Below are 24,253 nucleotides of genomic sequence, written 5' to 3'. Positions count from 1 at the left end.
GTGCGACCGCGTATGCACGGGCGCGTCCTGACTCGTCCACGCGGTGCCTGCGGCGCTCCCCGCCCCGCCCCCACCCCCGGACTCATGGCTGAAGGTGGCGGTGAGTTATCAGGTGAATTACCAGCGCAGACAGCGGCGGAGCCACAGGCGGCAAGGGTGGAGGCCGCTGCCCCAGGACGCGCTCACCGCCCGCGGCCTCTCCCCACAGGAGCTGGAGCTCTGCTACCGCAGCCCCGGACAACCCCAGATCTACTCTGAGTTCTACGTTGGAAACTTGGGGTCGGGTATCAGGCTGCAGCTGAAAGAGGAAAATGGCGCTGTGGTGTGGGAGGCCTTGGTGAGACCAGGTAAAGTCAAGGGCAGGGAGCTCAGAGGCGGGAAGCAGTCGGTGCCGGCCTGCGTGTATGAGCAGAATTCAAACTCGGGTTACCCCGCCTGCCCGCCCTAGGCCCTCGCCCACATGCCAGGGGGTGCCACGCAGCCCTTGAACTAGTGGATTTGGGTCACAGGGCCTTTGGCAAGTTTCTGGTGAACAAGATCAGAAGAGTTCCAGGGTGGAAAGGATCAGGTCAACCCAGGCCGTGTCCAACAGGCTAACCTGGGTCCTCCCTGAGCCGGGTCTGCCCACCGCCCACTCTTCAGCACATTAATAGCTACAGTGTCTCCCAGTGTCCTCTTCCCTCTCGGTCTTTAAATTCTTTGCCATCCGCTCACCTCCCTCTGTCGGTGCTCCTGCTGGTGATGAGTCTGGATGGGCCCCAGGACCTCCACGGGTGGGTGTCTGTGTGTCCTTCCTGCTGAAACTCACCCGTTACTTCCAAGTGCTAAGAGTTTCTCGGTCGTGCTTCTCAATTCCTGATTCTGACACTGAAATCCAGGACGGACAGATTCGGTCTGTGCACCCCAGGCCAAACAAGGACCAGGAGAGGTAGAGTCCCGCTCAAGGCAGGGACATTCGAAATAGTTCATGTGATGTAGCAAGGGACTTGGGATCCATTCAGCCCAAGATCGGACTAAACCGTGTTTTCCTGGGATTCTGGTGTGCGTTTCTCTCTCACTATGAGCATGGCCTCAGTTTCCCCACATGCACAGGAAGGGACTCACGTGGGTGATCTCTAAGGGCCCTGCAGCCCTCGCTCCAGAGCATGACCAGAACTTGTCCGTAGCTGCTGGTCAGAATCAAAGAATGTCGGAGTGTGGGCGGGGGTTCCGAGGACCCTCACAGACCATCTCTGTCTCCCTGCAGGGGACCTCCGGCTCGCGTCTTCTCTGGTCCCCCCAGCCCCCGCAGGTCAGTAACAGCTGCTGGAGACCCGGCACCAGGGCAGTCCAGGGCGCACTGTCTGTCCCGGAGGGGAGGGCCGGGAGAGGAGGGGATTCCACCGCTGCATCCCGGACAGGGACCAGGCCTTGGAGGGTGGCGTGCGCCCTGGGACCCTCCTCGTCCTCTTACTCCTGCCTGGGAGGGGCCCTGGAAGCTCCTCCACAGAACCAGAAGGGGGTCTCTCCCCGCTGGACGACCTCAGAGGGGGCCCCATCATGGCCCTACCCCACCCCCAGCTCCAGCCGAATAATGCTGGACCTTCAGGTGCCCTTCTGGTGGTCAAATGCCGTTGCGGGGGGAGAAGGAGCCAGGGGTGCAGAGGGAGTGAGTGAAGAGAGCTGGGGGTGGGTCAGGGGTAGGAGCCTCCGTGGAAATTCTTCTGTGTCCGTGGCCAGCCTCGCCCGCGCCCCCCGGCGCCCCGGCCTCGCTGCACTTTCTGGACCGGCATCGGGAGCAGCTGGTGGCTCGAGTGACAACGGTGGACCCCGTGCTTGACAAGCTGCTGGGGCAGGTGCTGAGTGAGGAGCAGTACGAGCGGGTACGCACCAAGGCCACGGCCGCCAACCAGATGCGGGAGCTGTTCAGGTTCAGCAGGTCCTGGGACCCGGCTTGCAAGGATCAGGTCTACCAAGCTCTGAAGGAGACACACCCTTACCTCATCATGGAGCTCTGGGAGACGTGGGGTGGTGACAGAGAGCGGGCCGCCTCCCCACCGGCCCAGTAGCTCCCAGCCAGCCCCTGCCGTGATGCTGGCTCCGCGGACGGCTCGCTGGGCCTCAGCCTCTTCCTCTGGACGCGAGTGCCCGTCTGATGGATCGCCCTCTCGCTCCAAGGTCACGGGGCTCCCGTGATGCCTCTGGGCATCTGCTAGAAGCCTGACCCTGGAGCCTGGTGTGGTGGCACCGCAGCCCAGGCCTAGAGCCCTTCCCAGATTCCAGGAGGAGCAGGGAGACAGGGGCCGGCCCCTCCGGCTGGAGACAGATGGTGGGAGTGGACACCTTGGGGGGTTGATGACTTGGAAATAAGGGCCAGAAAAGAGATTCATTTTTCACTTGTTCCTGCTGAGCTGGGATCTTCTGTTAGTACAAAGCGCGCCTTGTCATTTCTGAAACCCAGATGGGCCGCTAGAGCTGGGAGGGGTGAAGAAGGATGCCGCCATGGGGGAAACGGAGTCTGGATCCTAGCTTCCACATCCCCTATACGCAGAGACTCCCCGACCTTTCCCCTGTCCTAGGCCCCCTGCCCCGTGCTCCCGTATGGGGCTCTCTGCTCGGCGGCGAGCCTGCTTCCCCCTCTCCCTCTGCCACTCCCCCTGGTCACGCTCTTTCTCTCTCTGTCAAATAAATAAATTAAAAGAGAAAAGAAAACGCAGGCCAGAGGTCGCCTCCATGAGCCACAGACGGATGAGCTGGAAAGAATTTGGGCCCCTTTGCCGTCTCTGCCTCGACCTTAGCACGGCACGAATGTTAGTCCCCCAGATGAGGATACCCAGATAACACCTCAGATTCCCACCGCCGCACCACCGGCCCCTCCCTGCAGGCCGCCCTACACTCAGAAGGTCCTTGGGACTCTGCCTGAGGCTCGGAGCTGCCCCGGGACCTGCAAACTCCCTCAGTGCCTGAGTGCCTTCGCCACGCCCCCAGCTTCGATGACACCCTACAGAAGGAGCCGCAGGGGTACCGGATGGCACTGGGAGTTCCTGGAAAGCAGCCAGACTGGTTCAGTTAACAAAGGAACTTAGCTGTATCGAGACGACGCCCTCACGTGCATTCCCGGACGCCCCGCACGCCCCCAGCGCAGCGGCAGCGTCGCCCTGCAGCCCGATGGCCCACGGGGTCTCCGAGCCATGACCACGATCACTGTGGGCGACGGAGCCCTCGGCCCAGCACAAACGCACTGCTCAGAGCCCGCCCGGACCTCCTCCCCCTTCTGCGCCCAACACAGCTCCCCGGGGCCCCCGTCTCCCAGCCAGAGGGAGCCCCAGGGAGCCCCCAACATCCCGGTCAGGAGCACGGCCCGTCCATCCGCCCAGTTCCTCACCCGGGATGTGCGGGTTGTGGGAGGGACCATCACCCAGGGCCGACCTCCCCCTGAGCGCCGCCGTCCTGCCTCCCCTTGGCGGACAGGGCCGTCCTCCCAGGCTGTCCGTCTGACTCTGCCACGCTCCTCTCTCAGCACCCCGCTGCCCTCAGGACGACGGTCCCCCCAGAGTCCCAGAGCAGATCCAGCCTCTCAGGATGTCTCCACCACCCCCAGACCTCTGCAGCCCGTCCTGTCGCCCCTCAGGACCGCCCGCCCACTCCAGCTGCCACCACAGGCCCCACTGGGCCTCCCTCCAGGCCTTCAGTGCCCCCATCCCCCGCGGCTCCCTCTTTTCCCAACAACTGGTCCCAGGCCTCTTTCCCTCACTCTCCCTTACCATTTCCCTCGTCTTCTGCCAGACAGAGACCAGCGGCGAGGGGCCAGGGGACACAGCTTATGGGAGAAGGGTGAGTGACACTGGCCAGTTCAGGGACCCAGGGACACACCTACCCTCACTCTGCTCCGCTCTCCTTACAGTTTCAGAGCCTCCGTGTGACCTTTCTCTGCCTCCGTCCTTCTAGAATCAGTCCCCCTGCCCCGAAACAGTCTCTGTGTCTGTTCAATTAACTCTGCAACCCTGTAATATTTCCTATGCACCAGCACACGCCAGCACACTGCAGGATAGGAGAGGAGGGGAACGGGGAGACAAATAAGAAACAGGTCGCCTGGGGGGCTCAGTGGGTTAAGCCACTGCCTTCAGCTCAGGTCATGATCCCACCTGGGACCGAGCCCCGCATCGGGTTCTCTGCTCAGCAGGGAGCCTGCATTTCCCCCCACACTGCCTGCCTCTCTGCCTACTTGTGATCTCTCTCTGTGTGTCAAATAAATAAATGAAATCTTATTTAAAAAAAAAAAAAAAGGCAATAGGAGCTTGGCAGATCAGAGAAGGCTTCCTGGACGAGGTGGCATCTGAACTTTCTCCAGGACCCGTCGGCCAAACCACCCTCTCCGGTCTGAGGTTTGCTCCCCCGGACATACCTTTTGCTCTGGAACTGAGCCTCCTCCCTCGCTGTCTTCACCTGGTATCCCACAACGGTCCCAGACGGTGCAAGTGAGGCGGAGGTGGGCCCCTCTCGTCAATGCAGATGTAAGCACAGAGGGGTCCATCCCCTCCCGCTCCTCAGGGAGCCTTCACTGAGCCACCCGGGGGCTGAGAACCACATCTGCATTTCCCATGTCCTCTGCACAGCCCTCAGGGGCCGGCAAAGCACGTCCCCCCGGTCCCCAGCTCTTGCTTCGAGTCCCCAAGAGCGCCCGGCTGCCTTCTCCGGGCTTCTCCACCCACAGTGACTGGCTCAGGAGGTGAGGGGGAATTCAAAACTTCACGGAGGCAGACGAGCTCTGCACATTTAACCCATTCGTTTCCAGGCAGCCCTGACCCAGCTGGGCCCCCCCAGGGGATCACCAGGTGCACAGTCATGCTGTCAAGGGAGGACATCATTCAGCAAACACGTGCTAGCAGAAGGTTCTGCGGCAAAGGCCCGGGAAGAAAGCAAGAAGGCAAACGTCCAGTTGTGGCTGAAGGCAGCTGCGTGCCAGTGGGGAACCGAGGCAGCTCCGGGAGGCAGGCTCCTTGCCCTACCGATCATTCATCCCTTTGTCCGACGGACAGGTAGTGAGCTTCTGGCCCTTGCCACCACCTCTCTGCAGCAGGGGCTGGGCCAGGGCTGTGGGCAGGGGAGACGGAAACCCTGCCCCGGGCGCAGTTACCGCCTGGGAGGCAGAGAGGCAAGACGGGAGGATGGGGTTGGGCCTTCCCCGCAGGTTGTGCGCAGCAGCCATGCCAGGAAGACTGGGTCAGAGGGCCTTGGCCTGAAGGCTCGGGGCCATGCCTCCTTGAGAGGGCAGACCCGGCTCATGTCCAGGATCCACGGGGTGGGGGGCCCTGTCCTGTGGTCTGACCCCAAGGGGCCGGCGTGGGGGCCCAGGGGACACTTGAGAGTGGACAGCTCCTTCCTCCGCACTCCGGGACCGAGACAGGAATCAGGAGAGGACAGACCTCGTCGTCGCAGCGCTGTCATCCCCGGGGCCAGCTCTGGGCTCCCGGAAGGGCCCCCGCGTGGTCCCAGAGCCCTCCCAGGCGGCTCTGAGAAGCCCGCGGTCTTATTCTCCTGATCTGTCATCACCTGGTGGCCGAAGAAGGAGACGTTGGCAGGAAGAGAGCCTGAGCGATGAGTCTCATGACCAGTTGGCACAGGGATTTGTGCTGTTGTAAGGAGGCTTAGCGGGGCTGCCGCGAGGGGCCTCATTAATTCTCCAGGCTGAGCCCCAGACGGCGGAGGATTTGGCCTGTTCTCGCAGGCTGCTCACCTCCCGGAACTACTGCCGCACTCAACACCCCAGACTGGGAGGAAGTCCAACCCCGGAGCTAATCCCAGATCCCGCTGCTGCTAGAGCGCCCCTGCTCTGATGGACAGCAGCAGGGCCGGAGACACTCACAGGTCACGGCCTCACCTCTGTATGTTCCAGCTCAAAGCTCCACTTGTAGGGGGGCAGAGGGGGCGAGGGGCATTGACTTAGTGCAAGGGACTCAGGTGAGCCTCAGGAAGGCTTGGGCGCCCCCCACCAGCGTGAGGGCCAGAGGGAGCAGCCAGTGCACCCCAGCTCAGGAAGGCGCCTTGCAGAAGCAGAAACCTGATGGTGCAGACACAGAAAGCAGGTCGGGGTCTCAGGGAGGGAGGAGGGCAGCTCTACAGGGGGTGAGGAAACAAGCCTTCTGCTATCCTGGGCAATCATCCCAAGAGGATGGGAGCGCCTGTGCAAAGGCCCTGGGGTCAGAGCATTCTTCGCGTGTTCAAGGAACAGGAGACCAGCGGGGACAGAGGCAGGAGAGAAAGAGAGGCATCAGGCATCAGATCATATGGGGCACTGGTGGGTCCGGAGGACAGAGCACGCGCCACATGGGGGATTCGGGAAGGAGTGGACGCCGGGCCTGCTCTGCGGGCTGGGGAGCATTGGGGAAGCCTGCTTTCTTCCTGGGGGTCTGGGGCCCTACTGCTCCGCCTCAGACACGGGGAGGGGAATCCTGGACCTGGGGGTGATGGGACTAGTCAGAAGGACACTGTTATGCCTCAATAATGGGCCCGTGATTAAAGGAGCGAGACTGATATAAAGCAAAGGTCAAGCAAAGCTTTATTTCGTGCCAAGAATCAAGAATCTAACCAAACGTTCGGGAACGCACCTCTTACGAGAGAGGGTGACCCCACTCTCCTTTACGGACTGGCTTTTAAGGGCAAAGGCCATGTGGTCGGACCTGGCCACACACAGGTGACCAATGAGATTGTAACACACACAGGAAACACCACAGTGGTGCTAGGTGACCAATTGAATTACAATTTACCCTAGTAGACTTTAGAACCAGCCTATTACACCTTGATTAGGATTGGCGCCAAAAAGGCTCCCAAAGGGCGGGGGTCCCTACTTCTTGGTAGCTAGGGAGACAGTATGCAACCCCCCCCACCACACACACACACTGATCGGATGTCTCCACCTGGCCTGACCCACCCTTGTATCTGGGCTTTGTTACCTGGAGCTGGTTTCCGGGACTTGATTTTAACTAAGTCCCCTGGGGGAAGGGGAGCAGGGACAGTTTAACTTTAATGAAAACCTCTTGCTAAATAGGTCCTTACAGACACCAGCCATGTTAATTTTTAATAGGAACTAGCATTATTTAATAGAATAAAATAAATGAAATAAAATATGGTTAATGTGCTCCTAAAGGCACCAGAACCAGGGAACTAAACATTCAGACCCAGAGGGAGCTCACCTTTCATCCAGTCTTGCGGCCCCAGGGGAAGGACCTGGTTTCCGGCACAGAAAGGCTGACAGTGCCATCCAGTGGCCATGGTGAGTGCTGTTCGGACGGACGAGGAAGCCTGCAGTTGGGCATGGACAGAGCTGATCCGCGGGTGGTACCATTGAAGGCACAGGTGTTCCTGTGGTCTCAGTGCCCCGTGTTCAGGGAGCTAACGTCCTACTGGCAGGTGAGGGTAACCTGAAGCCAACAAGTCCACCTCTGAGGCCACATGATGCAGAAACAGAAAGCAGGTCAGGGGTCTCAGGGAGGGAGGAAGGCAGCTCTACAGAGGGTGAGGAATCAAGCCTTCTGCTATCCTGGGCAATCATCCAAGAGGATGGGGGCGCCTGTGCAAAGGCCCGGGGGTCAGAGCATTCTTCGTGTGTTCAAGGAACAAAAAGGAGACCAGCGGGCACAGAGGTAGGAGAGAAAGTCATAGAGGCGTCAGGCGTCAGATCATACGGGGCACTGGTGGGACTTTGGCTTTTACGCCGAGAGAAAGGTTTTGAGCAGAGATGGGACCTGGCCTGGTTGATGTTTTATGGGGTAATTCTGCCTCCAGGACAGACAGGAGACAGACAGCCAAGGGACAACATCAGAGCTTGGAGGGAGGTTAGGAGGCTACTGCAATGGTCCGGATACAAGACGAGGGGAGTTGCTCCAGGGCAGGAACTGTGGGCACAGTGAGGAGTCAGGTTCTGGACATGGGGTTCGAGGGAAAGAGATGTGTTGTATTAAAAGGTAAATATTTGGGTTCTGCCCCCAGGTTCCGGCACATGGCTCCAGCAAATAATAACAAATAAACCTGAAAAGAGGTGGGGGGGCGGTACCGCTGAATTTGTCCCCGAATCAGGCAGAGGGGCACGTGACAACCGGGGGGCCAGTCTTGTGGGGCTGAGCCTTGAACCCTCAGAGCCTGCGCTAAGCCCAGCTTACCTCCCACCATCCAGGGCCCTGGGGTCCATCGTGGAGGGCTCTGATCCCCCAACAGGAGCAAACCGAGGCTGGGAGGAAGGAAGCACCGGAGGTGGCGGGGTGCCGAAGGGTGGTCGCTGTGTCAAACCACGGGGTCTCCAGAGACTGTCAGGCAACAGGGATCAGCTGCTCATGCCTCCCCTCCACGGAGAGACCCTAATTTCTGCCAAATGACAAAAGAGGAAGAAAGCCTGTGCCTGTCTCCCCAGAGGCCCAGCTCTGGGCCATGGGGCAGGGATGGTTTTGCTTTCTGGCGGCAACGTCTTCTGGCTGACCTCCAGCAAGCAGCCAGCCCTGGGCTGAAACGCCCACCTGGCTGGCAGGACGGGCAGCGGGACTGGCCAGCCGGGAGAGGCTGGGGTCAGGCTCCCTGGCTGGGCTGGAGTGGTTGGGAAGGAGTTCCCCTGGCGACTCAGAGGCCCACACCCATCACAAGAGTCCATATCCTGGTTGCAGGGCTGACAGGCACTGGGCGCCTCCTGGGTCTTGGCCCCGCCCCACCCCGGGGCGGCCCCATCTGGGCCTAGAACCGCCGGGAGGATGTGGCCCCTCCCCGTCCCAGGCACACCCAGCCTGGTTTCCTCTGCTTTGGTTCTCACTCTGGCTCTTCTCCGTGGACTGTGTCCCACGGCCAAGAGGGGCCTGCAGGGGCCTGGGAACGCTTGGCTCTGAGCTCAGTCAGGCGAGGACTAGAACAGAGAGGGTGAGTGTCTCTGGCACATACATCGACTCTGCTGGCCGGCAGCACCCCACTCCAGCGCCCCCATCGAGCTCCTTCTTCCCAGGGGCTTTTCCTCCCTCTCCCCCAACCCCCACCCCCTCGCTCTCCGCAGAGGCTCTGGGGTTCACACAACAGGGTTCTGAGTACTGCGTAGGAGTCTACCAGGTGCAGAGGAATGGTCGCAGTGGGGGACAGGGGAGCGACAAAGAGGAAGGGACGCTGCTGTCCTCCACCTGCCTGACGCCCCCCTGCACCCCCAGCCCTGCCCCTGTGGACACCCCGAAGGGCCTCCGCAAGGCAGAGATGGCCGGCAGAGTCCAGTGGCGGCTGGCCTGGTACCTGGACGTGTTGGGGAAGGAGGAGCTGAAGGAGTTCCAGCTGCGGCTGCCTGAGAAGCCCCTCGGCGGGCCCCCGCGCTCCCTCACGCCCGCTCGTGGGCGGCAGGCAGGGGGCCTGGAGGTGGCCTCGCGGCTGGTGGCTGAGTACGGGGAACAGCAGGCCTGGGACCTGGCCCTCCACACCTGGGAGCAGATGGGCCTGAGCCAGCTCTGCGCCCAGGCCCGGGCAGAGGCGGCCTTGATGTCAGGTGAGCACAGAATCCCCCTCTGCCCACGGGCTTGGCGCCCGACCCCCGGGGGACCTCCACCCTGGAGCCCCCTCCAGGCCTTCCTCTGGGCAGCAACTCGGGACCCTTCTCCTCGCCAAGTGCGTTTCTAGGCCCACATGGGGTCCCCAGGGCGCCTGGGGAGAGGGGCTGATGTCCGGAGGCTGGGGAGGGAGGCCCACCCAGGGGCTTGGCGCTGGCTCCCAGGTGCACCCCGGGTGTGCGCTCCCAGGTACACATGCTCCGCTGCGCTGGCGGCATAGACCCCGGAGCCGAGGCGCAGGTGTTAGCCCTGCAAGCCCCATTCCGACTCTCCCTGCACGGACTGTGAGAGCGATCGCGGCGTCATCCCTGGGAAACATTTAGCACAGGGCCTGACACCTTGTGAGTGCTCCAGAAATCCGGTCTCCCAGCTCACGGGGTCCCTGGCCTCTCCGGGCCTCTCCCAGTGGAGACAGCAGAGCGGCTCCATGTCCAGAGCCTCGGTCCCCAAGTCCTGGCCCGCCCGACGACAAGCCCCCACCTCTCTCTGCCACCCGCAGCCAAGGATTCCTCGATGCCCTGCTCCCCGAGCGCATCCAGCATGCAGTCCCCCAGTGGGCCCACCTCCACCGAGGTGCTGTCGTTCGTCCAGGACCCACCGACCAGGAGTTCGAGACGGCCGCCGGGCACAACCAGACGCATCCTTCAGAACCGTAAGCCTGGCCCGGGACCTCCTACTGGTTCCACCCAGATGAGCCTGAGGCTGCACAGGGCTCTGGGTGGGGGAAAGAGGAAGGCAGCAGGGTGGGGGAGCCAGGCTGGGGTGGCGGAGGCAGGCGGCCGAAGTGATCTTCTGGAAGGTTCCAGCGCCGAGGTGACAGCCCGTTCCAAGCGAGAGATGGGGACAGGAGACCCAGGCGGGGCGGGCGGCGCATTACCGGGCGGAGCATCACGGGCAACACCGTCCTTCCCCAGGCAGAGCTAAGCAGGCTGTCTCGGGACTGAAGATCCTCGGGGCCATGGTGGTCTAGAAGGTTCCACGGTGGACCCTGCTCTCCAGATGAGCCCCAGAGGAGGCCAGACTCATTCCTCAGCCCCCGTAGACTCCTCTCCTGACATCTCCTATTTCGAATTCCACCATCTTGAGTCACTCGGGCCAAAGATCATTTTTTTCTTTTGAAGATTTATTTATTTTAAGAAGAGGGCAGGGGCATAGGAGCAGAGAGGAAGAATCTCGAGCAGATTCTGCACTGAGCGAGGAGCCCAGCACCGGGCTCAAGCTAACAACCCTGAGATCACGGCCTGAGCCAGAATCAGAGTCACGCTCACCCGACAGCCCCATCCGGGAACTCTGCCCAGGCTTCAGATCTTAACCACACCCTGCCTCTTCCCCTTCTCGTCAGGGCTCTGAGAGGACCCTCCGCCCAGTGTGGAAGTGCTGGTCCACGCTCAGGCAGCGCTTGCAGACAGACCCAGGGCTGGAACCTGGAACCAGCCGTTCCTGCTGCCACTCTGTGGAAGGTCCCGTTGCTGATCTCGCAGTGCCTCTGCTTTCCCTCCCCCTGGTGCCCAGCATCCCTCTCCTCTCCCGAGCTCGAGCTCCAATGCCCTCCTTTCCCCTGACACCTGCTTTCTGTGTGACCGAGGCAAGTCACTTCATCCCCACCGTGTTCCCACTTCCCCCCTGAGCCTTCACGCTCCTCAGTGCAACTCCACTGACGAATGGTGTTGGGGGGGTTAGACCCGTCCCATGTCCCCCCACAAAGGCCTTCTGGTGCCCCCACCAGCATCCATCTCCCCCCCCCTTGCAGACCTGGTCCCACTGCTTCTCCCCTGATGACCGGCCGCCCTGTCCCAACTTGCTGTCCCTGTGTTTAGATGCTGCCTGCTAACTACTTGTCCTAGAAATGGGGCTCCTGAACCCACCAAGTGGCTTCTCAGCGTCTCTCCACCTAATGCCAGAAGGAAGCTCCAGGCCAGCTACTAAGAGATAAAACTGTGTCTCTATCTTTATGATTCTTTTTGGCAATAGTTTTATTGAGACAGAACTCACCCATTTAGAGCGTCCAACTCAGTGGTCGCCACCATCAATGTTAGAAGGTTTTCATCACCCTCTAAAAGAACACTTTACCCACATCCTCTAAAAAAAACAAACACCCTACCCACTCTGGAGAGAAACGAAAGCATCTTCACACAAAAACGTGTCGGTGAATTTTCATCGGACTGTTACTCAGCAAAGGCAAAAACCGTCAACAACCCAAACGTGTGTCCTCTAATGGACCCGTAAAATACAGTTTCCACGTACACAGAAGTTACGCTCCCGTGAAAAAAAGGAAGTACCAGTATTAGCCACACCATGGAAGATGCTCGAATAATAATGCTTGATACTAATAATGCTTGATAAATCAAAGAAGCCAGTAAAAATGACCTTACAGCACGGAATTCAATTTATATGGGATGTCTGGGATGAGCAAACCTAGAGAGGTAGAAAGTAGGATTGTGGTTGACTATGATTGGAGGAATGGGGGAGACAGTAGACGACCTTGAAAGGGTAAGGTGGGTTCTTATTATTCTTTGTGGTTTTATTTTTTTTTAAGACTTTATTTATTTATTTGACAGACAGAGATCACAAGTAGGCAGAGAGGCAGGCAGACAGAGAGGGGGAAGCAGGCTCCCCACAGAGCAGAGAGCCCGATGCAGGGCTTGATCCCAGGACCCTGGGACCGTGACCCAGCCAAAGGCAGAGGCTAAACCCACTGAGCCCCCAGGCGACCCAATCATTATGGTTTTAAATCTGAGATTAGCAACACCCATCCCAAAGGACTGTAGCGAGAGCTCAGAACAGAGGGTCTTGACATAAAGGGAGGCTCAGGGCGCGCTTGGGTGGCTCAGTGGGTTAAAGCCTCTGCCTTCGACTCAGGTCATGATCTCAGGGTCCTAGGATCGAGCCCCGCATCGGGTTCCTTGCTCAGTGGGGAGCCTGCTTCTTCCCTGCCGGCCACTTCCCCTGCCTCCCTCACTGTGTCCAATTAAAAAAAAAAAATTGTTAGAAAAACACGTCAAGGGGTGCCTGGGTGACTCAGTCATCAAGATTCTGCTTCGGCTCAGGTCATGTTCCCGGGCTCCTGGGATCGAGCCCCACATCGGGCTTTCTGCTCGGCCGGGAGCCTGCTTCCTCCTCTCTCTCTACCTGTCTCTCTGCCTACTTGTGATCTCTCTCTGTCAAATAAATACATAAATCTTTTAAAAAATAAAGAATTTTAAAAAAATAAAATTAACAAAAAAGGGATGCTCAGTATTTGGCAATTTCCTTCCTGTCTCTCCCCCCAGGAGACCCTTCCTGTCCCTTTAACCAAGTCCTTCCAAGCTCCCCAGACCAAAACTCACCATTCCAAGAGTCACCCAGTGCTCCCATGTCCACGGCAGTCCTAGAGGCCTGCGTGTCCCCACCACGGTCCAGCCGCAAGCCCAGAAAGGAGGAGGCTCCCAGAGCTGGGTGGCCCCCGGTTGAAACGTCTGGAGAGCACAGCAAAGGTGAGGCCCCTGCAGAGCGCCTGGAGAGGATGGGCGGGGCTGAGTCAGGGGCAGGGCCAGACAGGCAGGCTGGACAGAGGATCTCAAGCGCATCCGAAACCCCTCTCGGGAAAACCCCGCTGGCTGGCATCCCTCCCTTGGGCTAAGCCACCGTTTCTAGGCGGCCCTTGGAAATTACAATGCAGGTGCTTTACCCAGTGCAGGAAACATATCAGGCTCTGTCCCCAGTGTGGGGCACAGCTGCTCAAATGTCACAGCCCCTCCCTCCGTGGGGTCGAGACCCTTGTCGCCCGTCATGGAGATGAGAGACACAGGACTCAGAGAGGGAAGACTGCAGGTTCCTGGAGGCGGGGGTGGATTTCAGCCTCTGTGGTCTCCTGATGCCAGAATCCACACCTTTAAGCCCCACATCACGCTCTCTCGGCTGTGTGGGCAACAGGGACAGTCAAGTTCACAGGCTCCTCATGCCACCCAGGGTCTTAGCCGCTGCCAAGACATACCTTTAGAACTGACCCTAATGCTCAGAGATACACTCTTGGAATCTGAGAGGTGTTAAGGAGAAAGGATTCTTTCTGTACCCAGGTAGGAGTGAACGTGAGGAATTCAGGGACCTGAAATGTGTGTGGCCCAGGCTGAGAATGTATTGACTGACTTGATAAGTTACACTGCCTTCTATTCAGAAGGGGAGGTAGGTAGGAAGGAGGGAGGGTGGTAAGAAAGAAGGAAGGTAGGAAGGAAGGAAGGGAAGGAGGGAGGGAGGGGAGAAAGAAAGAAGGAAGGATTAGAGAATATTTTACAGAAACATACAAATGCAATAACCTTAAAATGAAGCAAACATGAAAGCCATGAGGACGAATTACTTGCAAATAATTAATTATTGATTTTGAGCATCCTAGCAACCAAGGCAAAAAGGGAAATGTAATAGGGTTACACAATGCCGCTTAATCAGTAGAAAAGATCAAATCAAAAGCAACACATTTTTTTCCTGATTCTAAATTCATCATTTTCTCCAGCTTTATTGGAGTATATCCGGTAAATAGAATTGGATTTAAAGCATGCAAAGTGACAATTTGATAAATCTATGCATTGTGACGTGATCACCGTGAGTGATCAAGTTAATGAACACATGCATCACCTCCCATACCTGTGCCTGTGTGTGCATGTGTGTGTGTGTGTGTGTGTGTGTGTGTGTGTGTGTAGCAAGAATCCTTGAGATCTAGTCGATCCATGAATTTCCAGTATGAACCACACTAGTCTTAACTACAGTCGCCATGCTGTACGCTAGACCCTCAGAACTCAGTCGTCTTATAACTGCAACTTGTACCCATCGACCAACGTCTCCCCATTTCCCACACCCCCAGCCCCTAGCCACCAACATTCCACTCTCTGCTTCTATGTGCTTGACTTTCGGGTTTTTGGTTTTTGGTTTTTGTTTTACGTTGCACATCTGAGTGGTACTCTGTATCTCTTTCTCTCTCTGGCTTATGGCACTTAGCATGATGACCCCCAAGTTCCATGTTGTCACAGATGGCAGAATTTCCCTTGTTTATGGCTGGATTATATTCCACTGTATATATGTGCCACATTTTCTTTATCCACTCATCAGCCAGAGGACACCTAGGCTGTTTCCACGTCTTGGCTACTGTGAATAATACTGCAGCGGACATGAGGAGGCAGGTGTCTCTTCACGATACCGATCTTTGTTTCCTTTGAATAAATACCCAGATGTGGAATTCCCGGATCATATGGCAATCTTATTTTTAATTTTTTGAGGAAACTCTAGACTGTTCTCCACAGTGGCTGCACCAACTTACATTCCCACTGACAGTGTGCAGGAGTCCCTCTTGTCCACATCCTCGCCAACCCGTTACAGCCTGTCTGGCTGACGATAGTTTCCAGACAGATGTCAGGTACTACCGGATGTGCATTTCCCTAATGATTACTGGTGTTCATTCACACATCCTCTTTAGGAAAAAAAATGTCTATTCAGGTCCTTTGCTCGTTGTTTGTGTTTGTTTTTGTTTTGCTGTTGAGTTGTATGAGTTCTTTATATATGTTTTATATTAACCCCTTACCTGATGTGTGGCTTACAAATGTGTCCCCCTTTCCACAGGTTGCCTTTTCATTTTATCGATCATTTTGTTTGCTGCACAGGAGCATTCTAGTTTGATGTAGTCCCACTTTTGCATTTTTGTTTTTGTTTCTTCTTTTGTTTGCTTTTGTGTCGTATTTTTGCTTTTGTTTCTTTTGGTGTCATATTTTGCTTTGGATTCTTCTTTTGCTTGCTTTTGTTTCATATTTTTGCTTTTGTTTCTTTTGCTGTCATATCAAAAAAATGATTGTCGAGATCAACGTCAAGGACCTTTCCCCTCCAATTTTCTTGTAAGAGTTTTATGCCTTCAGATATTACGTTTAAGTTTTTAATCCATTCAGTGTTAATGTCTGTGGGTGTTGTAAGGTGGGAGTCCGGTTTCATTCTCTTGCACACAGACGTCCAGATTCAAAACATCATTCACTGAAGAGACGATCTTCTCCTCATTGTGTATCTCAGCTCCCTTCTCAAGAATCACTGACCATATATGCACGGGTTTATTTCTGGGTGTTCCGTTCTGTTGTATTGATCTCTGTGTCTGTCTTTACGCCAGTACCATACTGTTTTGATGACGACAGCTTTGTAATAATGTTTGAAATCAGGAAGTGTGATGCCTCCAGCTTTGTTCTTTTTTCTCAAGATTGCTTGGGCTATGAGGTTTTTGTGATTTCATAAGAATTTTAGGATTGCATTTTTTCATGTGCATGAAAAATGCCATTGGAATTTTGATAGGGTTTGAACTGAATCTGTAGATTGCTTTGGGTCATGTGAACATTTTTACAATGTTAATTCCTATAATCCAGGAACATAGACTATCTTTCCATTCATTTGTGTCTTGTTCAGTTCATCAGTATTTATAGTTTTCTATGCACAGGCTTGGTTAAATTTATCCCTGAGTATTTTATTGTTTCTGATGGAAGACAAATGTCTGCTTCAGATGGTTCATTGTTAGTGTATCGAAATGCAACTGATGTTCCTATGTTGATTTTGTATCCTGAAGGTTTACTGAATTCTTTTATCAATTCTAGCACGTTTTGGTGGACTCTTTTAGGGTTTCTATCTGTAAGATCATGCCACCTGTATACAGAAACATTTTACTTCTTTTTTTTTTAAAGATTTTATTTATTTATTTGACAGAGAGAGATCACAAGTAGACAGAGAGGCAGGCAGAGCCAGAGAGAGGGAAGCAGGCTCCCCGCTGAGCAGAGAGCCCGATGTGGGACTCAATTCCAGGACCCTGAGATCATGACCTGAGCCAAAGGCAGCGGCTTAACCCACTGAGCCACCCAGGTGCCCCAGAAACATTTTACTTCTTAATGATTTGGATTCCTTTTATTTCTTTGCTTGCCTAATTGCTCTGACTGGGACTTCCAGTAACATGTTAAAGAGAAGTGGTGAGGGGGCACCTGGGTGGCTCTGTCGGTCAGGTATCTGATTTTAATTTCAGCTCAGGTCAAGATCTCAGGGTTGTGCGATTGAGCCCCATGTCGGGCTTTGTGCTCAGCAAGGAGTCTACTTGAGATTCGCTCTCTGTCTCTCCCTCCCCAAAATAAATAAGTCCAGAAAGAAAGAAAGAGAGAAAGAGAGAAAGAGAGAAAGAGAGAAAGAAAGAAAGAAAGAAAGAAAGAAAGAAAGAAGTGGTGAGATTGGGCATCCTTGTCTTGTTCTTGATCTCAGAGGAAAAGGTTTAGCCTTTTGTCCTTGAGTGTGATGAGCTTCTCATATATGGCCTCTGCCATGCTGAGTGTGTTCCTTCCATACCCAATTTGTTGAAAGCTTTTATCATGAAACAAAACGTTGAATTTTGAAAACTGCTTTTTCTGTATCTACTGAGATGATCATATAATTTTACACTTGGTTTTATCAATGTGATATATCACATTTATTGATTTGCCTGTGTTGATCCATCTTTGCATCCCAGACATAAATCCCACTTGGTCATGGTCTATAATCCTTGTGCTGTTGAATTTGATATGCTGGCATTTTGTTGAGGATTTTTGCGTGTATGTTCATCAGGGATATTGGACTGTAATTTTCCCTTTTTGTAGCATTCTTGCCTGACCTTGTTATCAGGGCAAAACTGGCCTCATAACGTGACGTGGCAAGTGGCTACCTACTCTTCCTTCGGAAGAGTATGAGAAGGATTGGCTTTAATTCTTTAAATATTTAAAGAATTTATCAAGGGAGACATCTGGTTCTGGGTGCTCTTTGTTGGGAAATTCTTTATTACTGATTCAATCCCCTTTCTAGTTAAAAGTCTGGTCATAAGTTGCGTGTCTCTAGGGATTCATCCACTTCTTCCAGGTTGCCCAGTTTGTTGGCATCTGATTACTCAAAACAGCCTTGGGACTCGTTGTCTCCTCAATTTCATTAGTAATTGATTTTATTTATTTGAGTCTTCTCTCTCTCTCTCTCTCTCTCTCTCTCTTTTCTGAGTCAAGCTAAATGTTTGTCAATTTTGTTTATCTTTTTTAAAAAATCAGCTTTTAGTTTGGTTTGACTTTCGCTTTCCTAGCCTCTCATTTATTTCTGCTCTGGTCTTTGTTATTCCCTTCCTTCTGTTAATTTTGGACTTCGTTTGCTTTCCTTTCTCTAGTTCTTACAGTGTAAAGTTGGGCTGTTTGTTTGAGACCTTTCATTCTTCTTTATGCAGGCATGTGTCACTGTAAACTTCCCTCTTAAAATAACTTCTGCTGCAGATCTTCTGATCTCTTATTCTGCCCCTGGGGTTATGTTTTAGCATGCTGTATTTCGACTTTCATTTGTCTCAAGATTTTTTTGTTTTTTAATTTTAATTTGTTCTTCTAACCCATTGATTGTTTGAGAGGGTTGCTTAATTTCCACTTATTTATAAATTTTCCCAGTTCCTCATGTTAGCAAGTTCTAGTTTCATATCACTGTGGTTAGAAAAAATACAGGACATGGTTTCAGTTTCTCAGACCTGTTGAGTCTTATTATATGATCTGTTCTATGTGCTTTTGAGAACATGAATCCTGATGCTATTGGATGGAAGGGTTTTCACGTCTAACACAAATATTCTGTTTGGTCTAACATGTGGTTCAAGTCCAGCATTTCCTTACTGACGTTCTGTCTGGATCACCTCTCCGTTGTTGGAAGTGGGGTATTAGAAGTCCCCTGCTGTTATTGTGCTGCTGTCTATTTCTGCCTACTGATCTGTTAATATTTGCTTTACAAATTTGGGTTTTATAACATCCTGATGAATCCGCCCCTTCATTACTATTTAATTACCTTCTTTTTCTCTTATTGCATGTTTTGACTTAAAGTCTATTCTGTCTAAAGGAAGTGTAGCTACTTCTCTCTTTTGATTTCCATTTGCTTGGAATATCGTTTTCCATCCCTTCACTTCAGCTTAAGTGTGTCCTGAAAGCTGAAATGAAACTCTTTTAGACAGCATGTCGTTGGATCTTGGTGTTGGGTTTTTCTTTTTTTGGTTTTTTTTTTTTTTAATCCTTTCAGACATTCTGTCTTTTGATGGGAGAATTTAATCCATTTACATTTAAAGTAATTTCTACAGCTAAGGACTTAGTATTGCCATCTTGTTTATTGCTTTCTGCCTGCTTTGCTCTTCCTTTATTCTTTTCTTATTCTCTTGCTGTTTCCCTTTGTGATTTGATGATTTCTTATCGAGGCATGCATTGATTCCTTTCTCTTTCTCCTTTGTGTGTCTACTATAGGTTTTTGCTTCGTGGCTACCGTGAGGCTTACATAGAACATCTGAGAGCTATAGCACTCTACTTTAAGGTGATAACAACAGAATTTTGATCACATACAGAAATGCTACCTTTTACTTCCATATACACCACACATTTTATGTTTTTGATGTCACAATTTGCATCTTTTTACATTGTGTGCCCATTAACAAATTATTGTAACTCATTATTTTTAATACGTTTTGTCTTCTAGCCTTTGTACTAGCATTCAGTGTTTTACACACCACCACCACCACAGTATTTTTTTTTAAGATTTTGTTTATTTATTTGACAGAGATCACAAGTAGACAGACAGAGGCAGGGGGGGGAGCAGGCCCCCTACAGAGCAGAAAGCCCAATGTGGGGCTCAGTCCCAGGACCCTGAGATCATGACCTGAGCCAAAGGCTGAGGTTTGAACCCACTGAACCACCCAGGCGCCCCACCACCATCACAGTATTAAGAGCATTCTGAATTTCACTCTACACTTATCTTTCCCAGTGAGTTAACTTTCATGTATTTTCATGTTACTAGTTAGCATCCCTTCATTTCAGCTTGAAGAACCCCCTTTAGCATTTCTTAAAAATCAGGCCTAATGGTGATGAGCTTTTGTTTATCTAGGAAAGTATTTCACTATCATTTCTGAAGCACTGTTCTGCTAGGTCAAGTACTTTTAGTTGGCATAATGTGTTTATTCAGCACTTTGAATAAATATATCTGCCCTGGTCTATAGTCCTGGCCTGCAAAGTGTCACTTCTGGGAAATCTGCTAACAGCCTTTTGGGAGTTCCCTTGCATATGAGGAGTCTTTTTTTTTTTTTCTCTTTACTTTCTCTTTTCAAAATTCTCTGTCTTTAGGTCATTTGTTTCTTTTTTTGTTTACAGTTTTATTGTAATTTATATAAGTGAAATCCTCTTTGGGTTTAATCCATATGGAGAGCCATGAGCTTCATGTACCTGGATGTCCATATCTTTTCCCCAGCTGTGGGAAATCTTTAGCCATTATTTCTTTAATAAGCTTTCTGTCCCTTCCTCTTTCTCTTCTCCTTCTGGGCCTCCCATAATGCAAATAATACTTTGTTTGATGGTGTCCATAATTCACATTGGCTTTCTTCACTCTTGTTTATGCATTTTTCTTTTTTCTCCTCTGACTGGATGGTCACAAATGACCTGCCTCTGAGTTTACAGGTTCTTTCTTCTGTTTCATCGCCGGTGTTGTTGATGCTCTCCATTGCATGTTTGTTCATTTCAGTCACTGTATTCTTCAGCTCCCAAATTTCTACTTGTTTCTTTTTTATGATTTCTGTCTCCCTGTTGAACTTCTTGCTTTGTTTGTGTATTGTTTTCCCGGTTTCATTGAGTTGTCTACCGGTGTTTTCATGTAGCCTTCTGAGCTTCCTTGAAAGAACTATTTTGAATTCTTTAGCACTTCAAAGGTTTCCGTTTTGGGGGGAGGGTTGATTGCTGGAGAAGTGTGGTGTTCCTCTGGGGTGTCCTGTTTCCTTATCGTCTCATGTTTCTTGCAGCTTTGTGTTCACATCTGTGCATTGGGTGGAAAATTCACGTCTTCCAGACTTTATAGACTGGTTTTGGTCTGGAAAGGTCTTCATCTGTGGGTGGATGTGAGGGTACAGGCGGGGTGGGGGTCAGCAGCCAAGGCTGCTGGGGACCTTCTGCTCTCTTATTCTGCCCTTGGGAGTATCATGGCCAAGGGGACCCCTTTGTCACTGGTTCCAGCTTGCAGGCACCCTCATGGTGGTGTAGTGGTATCTGATGCAGAGGTGTCCAGAGTAACCACAGAGTTGGGGTCTAAAGCATGCATATGCACAGAGCATCCAGAGCTCTGGCGTCCAGAGCATGTACACACTTGGAGAGGCTGGCAACCTTGACTCCAGGGCAATGCAGCGATACTTTCAGGAAGGGGGCATAGTATCATCTCCGCACTGAGGAGTCCACGGTGGGGATGGCTGTTGGTTTCCTCGGTGACAGAAGCTGCTGGTGTCCTCTCTGTAGCAGGCCACTGGAGTCCACACCAACAGCCATGATGGGGTCCTCTTCTGTGAAACCTGCTGGGAGTCCACAGTAGGGCCACTGTGGTCTTCAGCAGCAAAGACTGCTAGTTCCTCCCTAGTGCAGACCTCTGGGGACCACAGTGACCCCTGTTGCATGGCTGACACTTGCAGCCGTCACCCCTCTCCATCGTCCCTAGGCTTCCCCAAGTGTCTATGCGAGGCTGATCTCCCCAGCAAGCCTTTTTCTGTGGGGTTTTTGTGGGGGTGTTTTGGCATTGTGTTGCTGTAGGTTGTTCATTGAAGTGCTGAGTTCTCCTGAAGCTATTTGCATTCATGAAAAACTATCTAATTGTGTGTGGCAGGGGGTAGGGGGAGAGGACAAATACTAGTATCTCCAACTCCCCATCTTGCTAATGTCAATTCCCCCAATTCTAAATTCTAAGGGACTTCCTCAGTGGGGAAACTTGAATAAAATAATATCCCAACAACAGTTTCATAGCAAGTGCAAAATCTGCATGGTACACAGTTTGATATATAGAGAGTAAAGTAGACAGATTTCCTGTGTATAGGAGAAGACATTGAATATTTTAGGCTTTGTGGGCCATATGGCCCATATGGCAAATACTGTACTCTCCACTGTAGCCCGAAAGCAGACATCAGCAATACCCAAACCAGTAGGCCTGGCAGGGAGGCAGTGAAGCTATATTTATGGACACTGCATTCTGAGTTTTGTATAACTTTCACATACTGTGAAATATTCTTCTTTTTATTTTTTTCAATTGCTTAAAAAATGCAACGACCGGTCTCAGGTTATAGGTTTTACAACAAGTGGCCCCTGGGTTGGATTAGCCTATGCTAACCCCCATTCAAAACATATTGTTGGAGGTACTGGCGGCAGGGGGAGGACATTTAGAAAATAACCAAAAATAGAGGATTTAGGTCTGTGGGAGCACTAACAGATCCAAGAGAACGAGGATGTTCTGGAGAACACAGTGCCAAGAACAACTAATGCCTCCCTCAGCACCTGAGGCCGACACATACAACGTTAAGACGACGTAACCTGCCCAGTGAGAAACTGAGATTTGATGTTTCTGGAATCTGTGGGACACGGTGTAGAACGCATCCGGAGTTGTCTCTCCTGGGGCCAGGGGACCACCATCTGCTGTTGGCTGAGAGCTCCTCCTGGACACGGCCCTCAGATGGACAACCACAGGTGCGGGCATAAGGACGTCCTTGGCCTGTGCTTCCATGGTGGGTGCTGAGGTCAATGTTATCTCCTTCACTCCTCTGTGACCGCCTACAAGGAGATGTCGTGGTCCCCAGTTTACAGGTGAGAAAACTAGGCCCAGTGGGGCAAATGGCTCAGGTCACAGGCATAATGAGAGCAGTTGTGTTGTGCGCTTCCTTCCCTCTTTACCGTCAGCCTCCAGAGTGGCACCTGGCACAGACCAAGCCCTTGGTGACTATCCGCAGCATGAAGGAAGTCACCAGGGAGCATGACTTGGTCAAGTCAAGGCAGGCTGGGATTTTCTGTCCGCAGCCCCCGCTTCTTCCACAGCAGTGGCGAGAACGTGCCGGCGTTGGCAGCCAGCACGGCGCGTGGCTTGGAGGGGCTGCCTAAAATGGCTGTCAAGTGAACGAGCGAATGAATGAACAGCGGACCAGATGTATGCTCTGCCTTCATGTCCCGTCTTTGCCTCCCTTGCGTAGGAATTGGAGAAAGACGCCAGCACCGGGAGAGAAAGAGGCCCTGCCCCACAAAGTCATGGGGAAACGAGGATTTACACCAAGAATTCATAGAGCTGCTGCTTCTCCATCAGTCTCACCCCAGACGCCAGGAGTCCCAGAGCAAGGGGAGCTGGCATCACAGCAAGGCGGAGAAGCAAGGTCGGTTGATTGAGGTCAAAGATTTATTTGGCCCGGGCCTGGGTGCTCAGGAAGAAGGTCGAGTAGTCGTACTGCACGGAGTTGCTGGAGTCGGGAAGTCGGTGGTGGCCAGGCAGGTGAGGAGGGCCTGGGAGGAAGGCCGGCTCTACAGGGATCGTTTCCAACACGTCTTCTACTTCAGCTGCAGACGGCTGGCCCGGTCCAAGACGATGAGTCTCAAGGAGCTCATCACAAAGGACTGGACTGCCCCCACGGCTCCCAGCAAGCAGATCCTGTCTCAGCCCGGACAGCTGCTGCTCATCCTGGATGGTTTGGATGAGCTAAAATGGGACTTGGGGAAGGAGCTAAAGTGGGTCTTGGGGAAGGAGAAGTCGGTGTATCCGTATTGGGACCAGCCGCAGCGGGTGAAGACACTGCTGGTCGGGTTGCTGAGGAAAACCATCCTCCCCGGGGCATCTCTGCTGATCACAGCGCGGACCACGGCTCTGCAACCGTTTGTTCTCTCTGTCGAGCCGCCACAGTGGGTGAAGGTCCTGGGGTTCTCCGAGTCCAGCCAGAAGGAATATTTCTACAAATATTTCAAGAGTAAAAGCAAAGCAGACAGAGCCTTTCACTCGGTTGAGTTAAACCAACCACTGTTGACGATGTGTCTCGTGCCCTTGGTGTCCTGGCTGGTCTGCACTTGCCTGAAGAAGAAGATGGAGCGGGGAGAGGCACTCTGGCTGCCCTCCCAGACCGCTACTGCCCTCTGTCTGCACTACCTTGCCCAGGCTCTGCCAGCCCAGCCCCTTGGGACTCAGCTGAGGGGCCTCTGCTCTCTGGCTGCCAAGGGCATCAGGCAGGGAGAGAGCTTGCTCGCTTGGGAGGATCTCAGGAAGCATGCGGTGGAGGAGGCCACCATCTCCGCCCTCTTAGAGATGGGCATTCTGCGGAAGCACCCCTCCTCCCCGGACTATGACTTTGCTCACCGGTACCTCCAAGAGTTCTTTGCAGCCGTGTCCTGCGTGCTGGGGAGTGAGGACAAGGAGAGCCATCCCCCCAACAGTGTCCAAGGGCTGGAAGACCTGCTAAAGGCATATGGGAGCCTTGACCGGTTTGGGGCGCCAACCACGTGTTTTGTCCTGGGACTTCTGAGTGAGCAGGTGCAGCGGGAGATGGAGGCCGTCTTCCAGGGCAAGGTGCCTGCGGAGAGGAAACGGAGACTGTTGCGCTGGGTAGAGAAGGCGGTCTGGAGCCAGCTCCCCGCTCTGCAGCAGGGCTCCCTGCCGATGCTGCACTGTTTGTACGAGACTCAGGACAAGGACTTCCTGACACGCGCGATGGCCCCCTTCCACGGGGCGAGCGTGCGCGTCCACACTGGCCTGGAGCTCCTGGTGTTCATGTTCTGCATTAAATTCTGCGCCGTGAAGGAGCTTCGACTGAAAGAGCGTGGACAGCATGGACACAAGAGGAGTCCCGTCCATGTGGCTCTGTGAGTATCCCACACCCCTCCAGCCAGCCCCTCCATGGGTCCCATCCTCCTAAGCCTGGCGCTGGG

The 24,253-nt window shown here is 53.2% G+C and overlaps 2 protein-coding genes across 9 annotated transcripts in view; both read left to right on the top strand.

The window, feature by feature from the left end:
- The window catches only part of LOC123929264 (NACHT, LRR and PYD domains-containing protein 1-like), a 35,476-nt gene extending 31,408 nt beyond the window's left edge, over positions 1–4,068 (top strand). For both annotated transcript variants that reach the window (XM_045984708.1, XM_045984707.1), the window contains 3 exons: positions 209–347; positions 1,247–1,291; positions 1,720–4,068. In XM_045984708.1, the coding sequence (XP_045840664.1) occupies positions 209–347; positions 1,247–1,291; positions 1,720–2,048 (513 nt within the window). In that variant the 3' untranslated portion in view covers positions 2,049–4,068. The remainder of the gene's footprint in view (positions 1–208; positions 348–1,246; positions 1,292–1,719) is intronic.
- A 4,442-nt stretch (positions 4,069–8,510) lies between these two features.
- Positions 8,511–24,253, top strand: part of NLRP1 (NLR family pyrin domain containing 1) — a 41,016-nt gene continuing 25,273 nt past the window's right edge. For 5 of the 7 annotated variants that reach the window (XM_045984716.1, XM_045984715.1, XM_045984713.1 and 2 more), the window contains exons 1-5: positions 8,512–8,880; positions 9,159–9,484; positions 10,045–10,197; positions 12,815–13,018; positions 22,540–24,187. In XM_045984716.1, the coding sequence (XP_045840672.1) occupies positions 9,202–9,484; positions 10,045–10,197; positions 12,815–13,018; positions 22,540–24,187 (2,288 nt within the window). In that variant the 5' untranslated portion in view covers positions 8,512–8,880; positions 9,159–9,201. Of the gene's footprint in view, positions 8,881–9,158; positions 9,485–10,044; positions 10,198–12,814; positions 13,019–22,539; positions 24,188–24,253 lie in introns of all 7 variants that reach the window. The other 2 variants (XM_045984717.1, XM_045984718.1) reach the window with 1 other exon arrangement.

The sequence above is a fragment of the Meles meles genome, chromosome 18 (assembly GCF_922984935.1).
Source record: "Meles meles chromosome 18, mMelMel3.1 paternal haplotype, whole genome shotgun sequence".
NCBI lineage: Eukaryota > Metazoa > Chordata > Mammalia > Carnivora > Mustelidae > Meles > Meles meles.
Note: the sequence above shows the minus strand (reverse complement) of the source record. Positions and strands in the feature narration are given on the sequence as shown.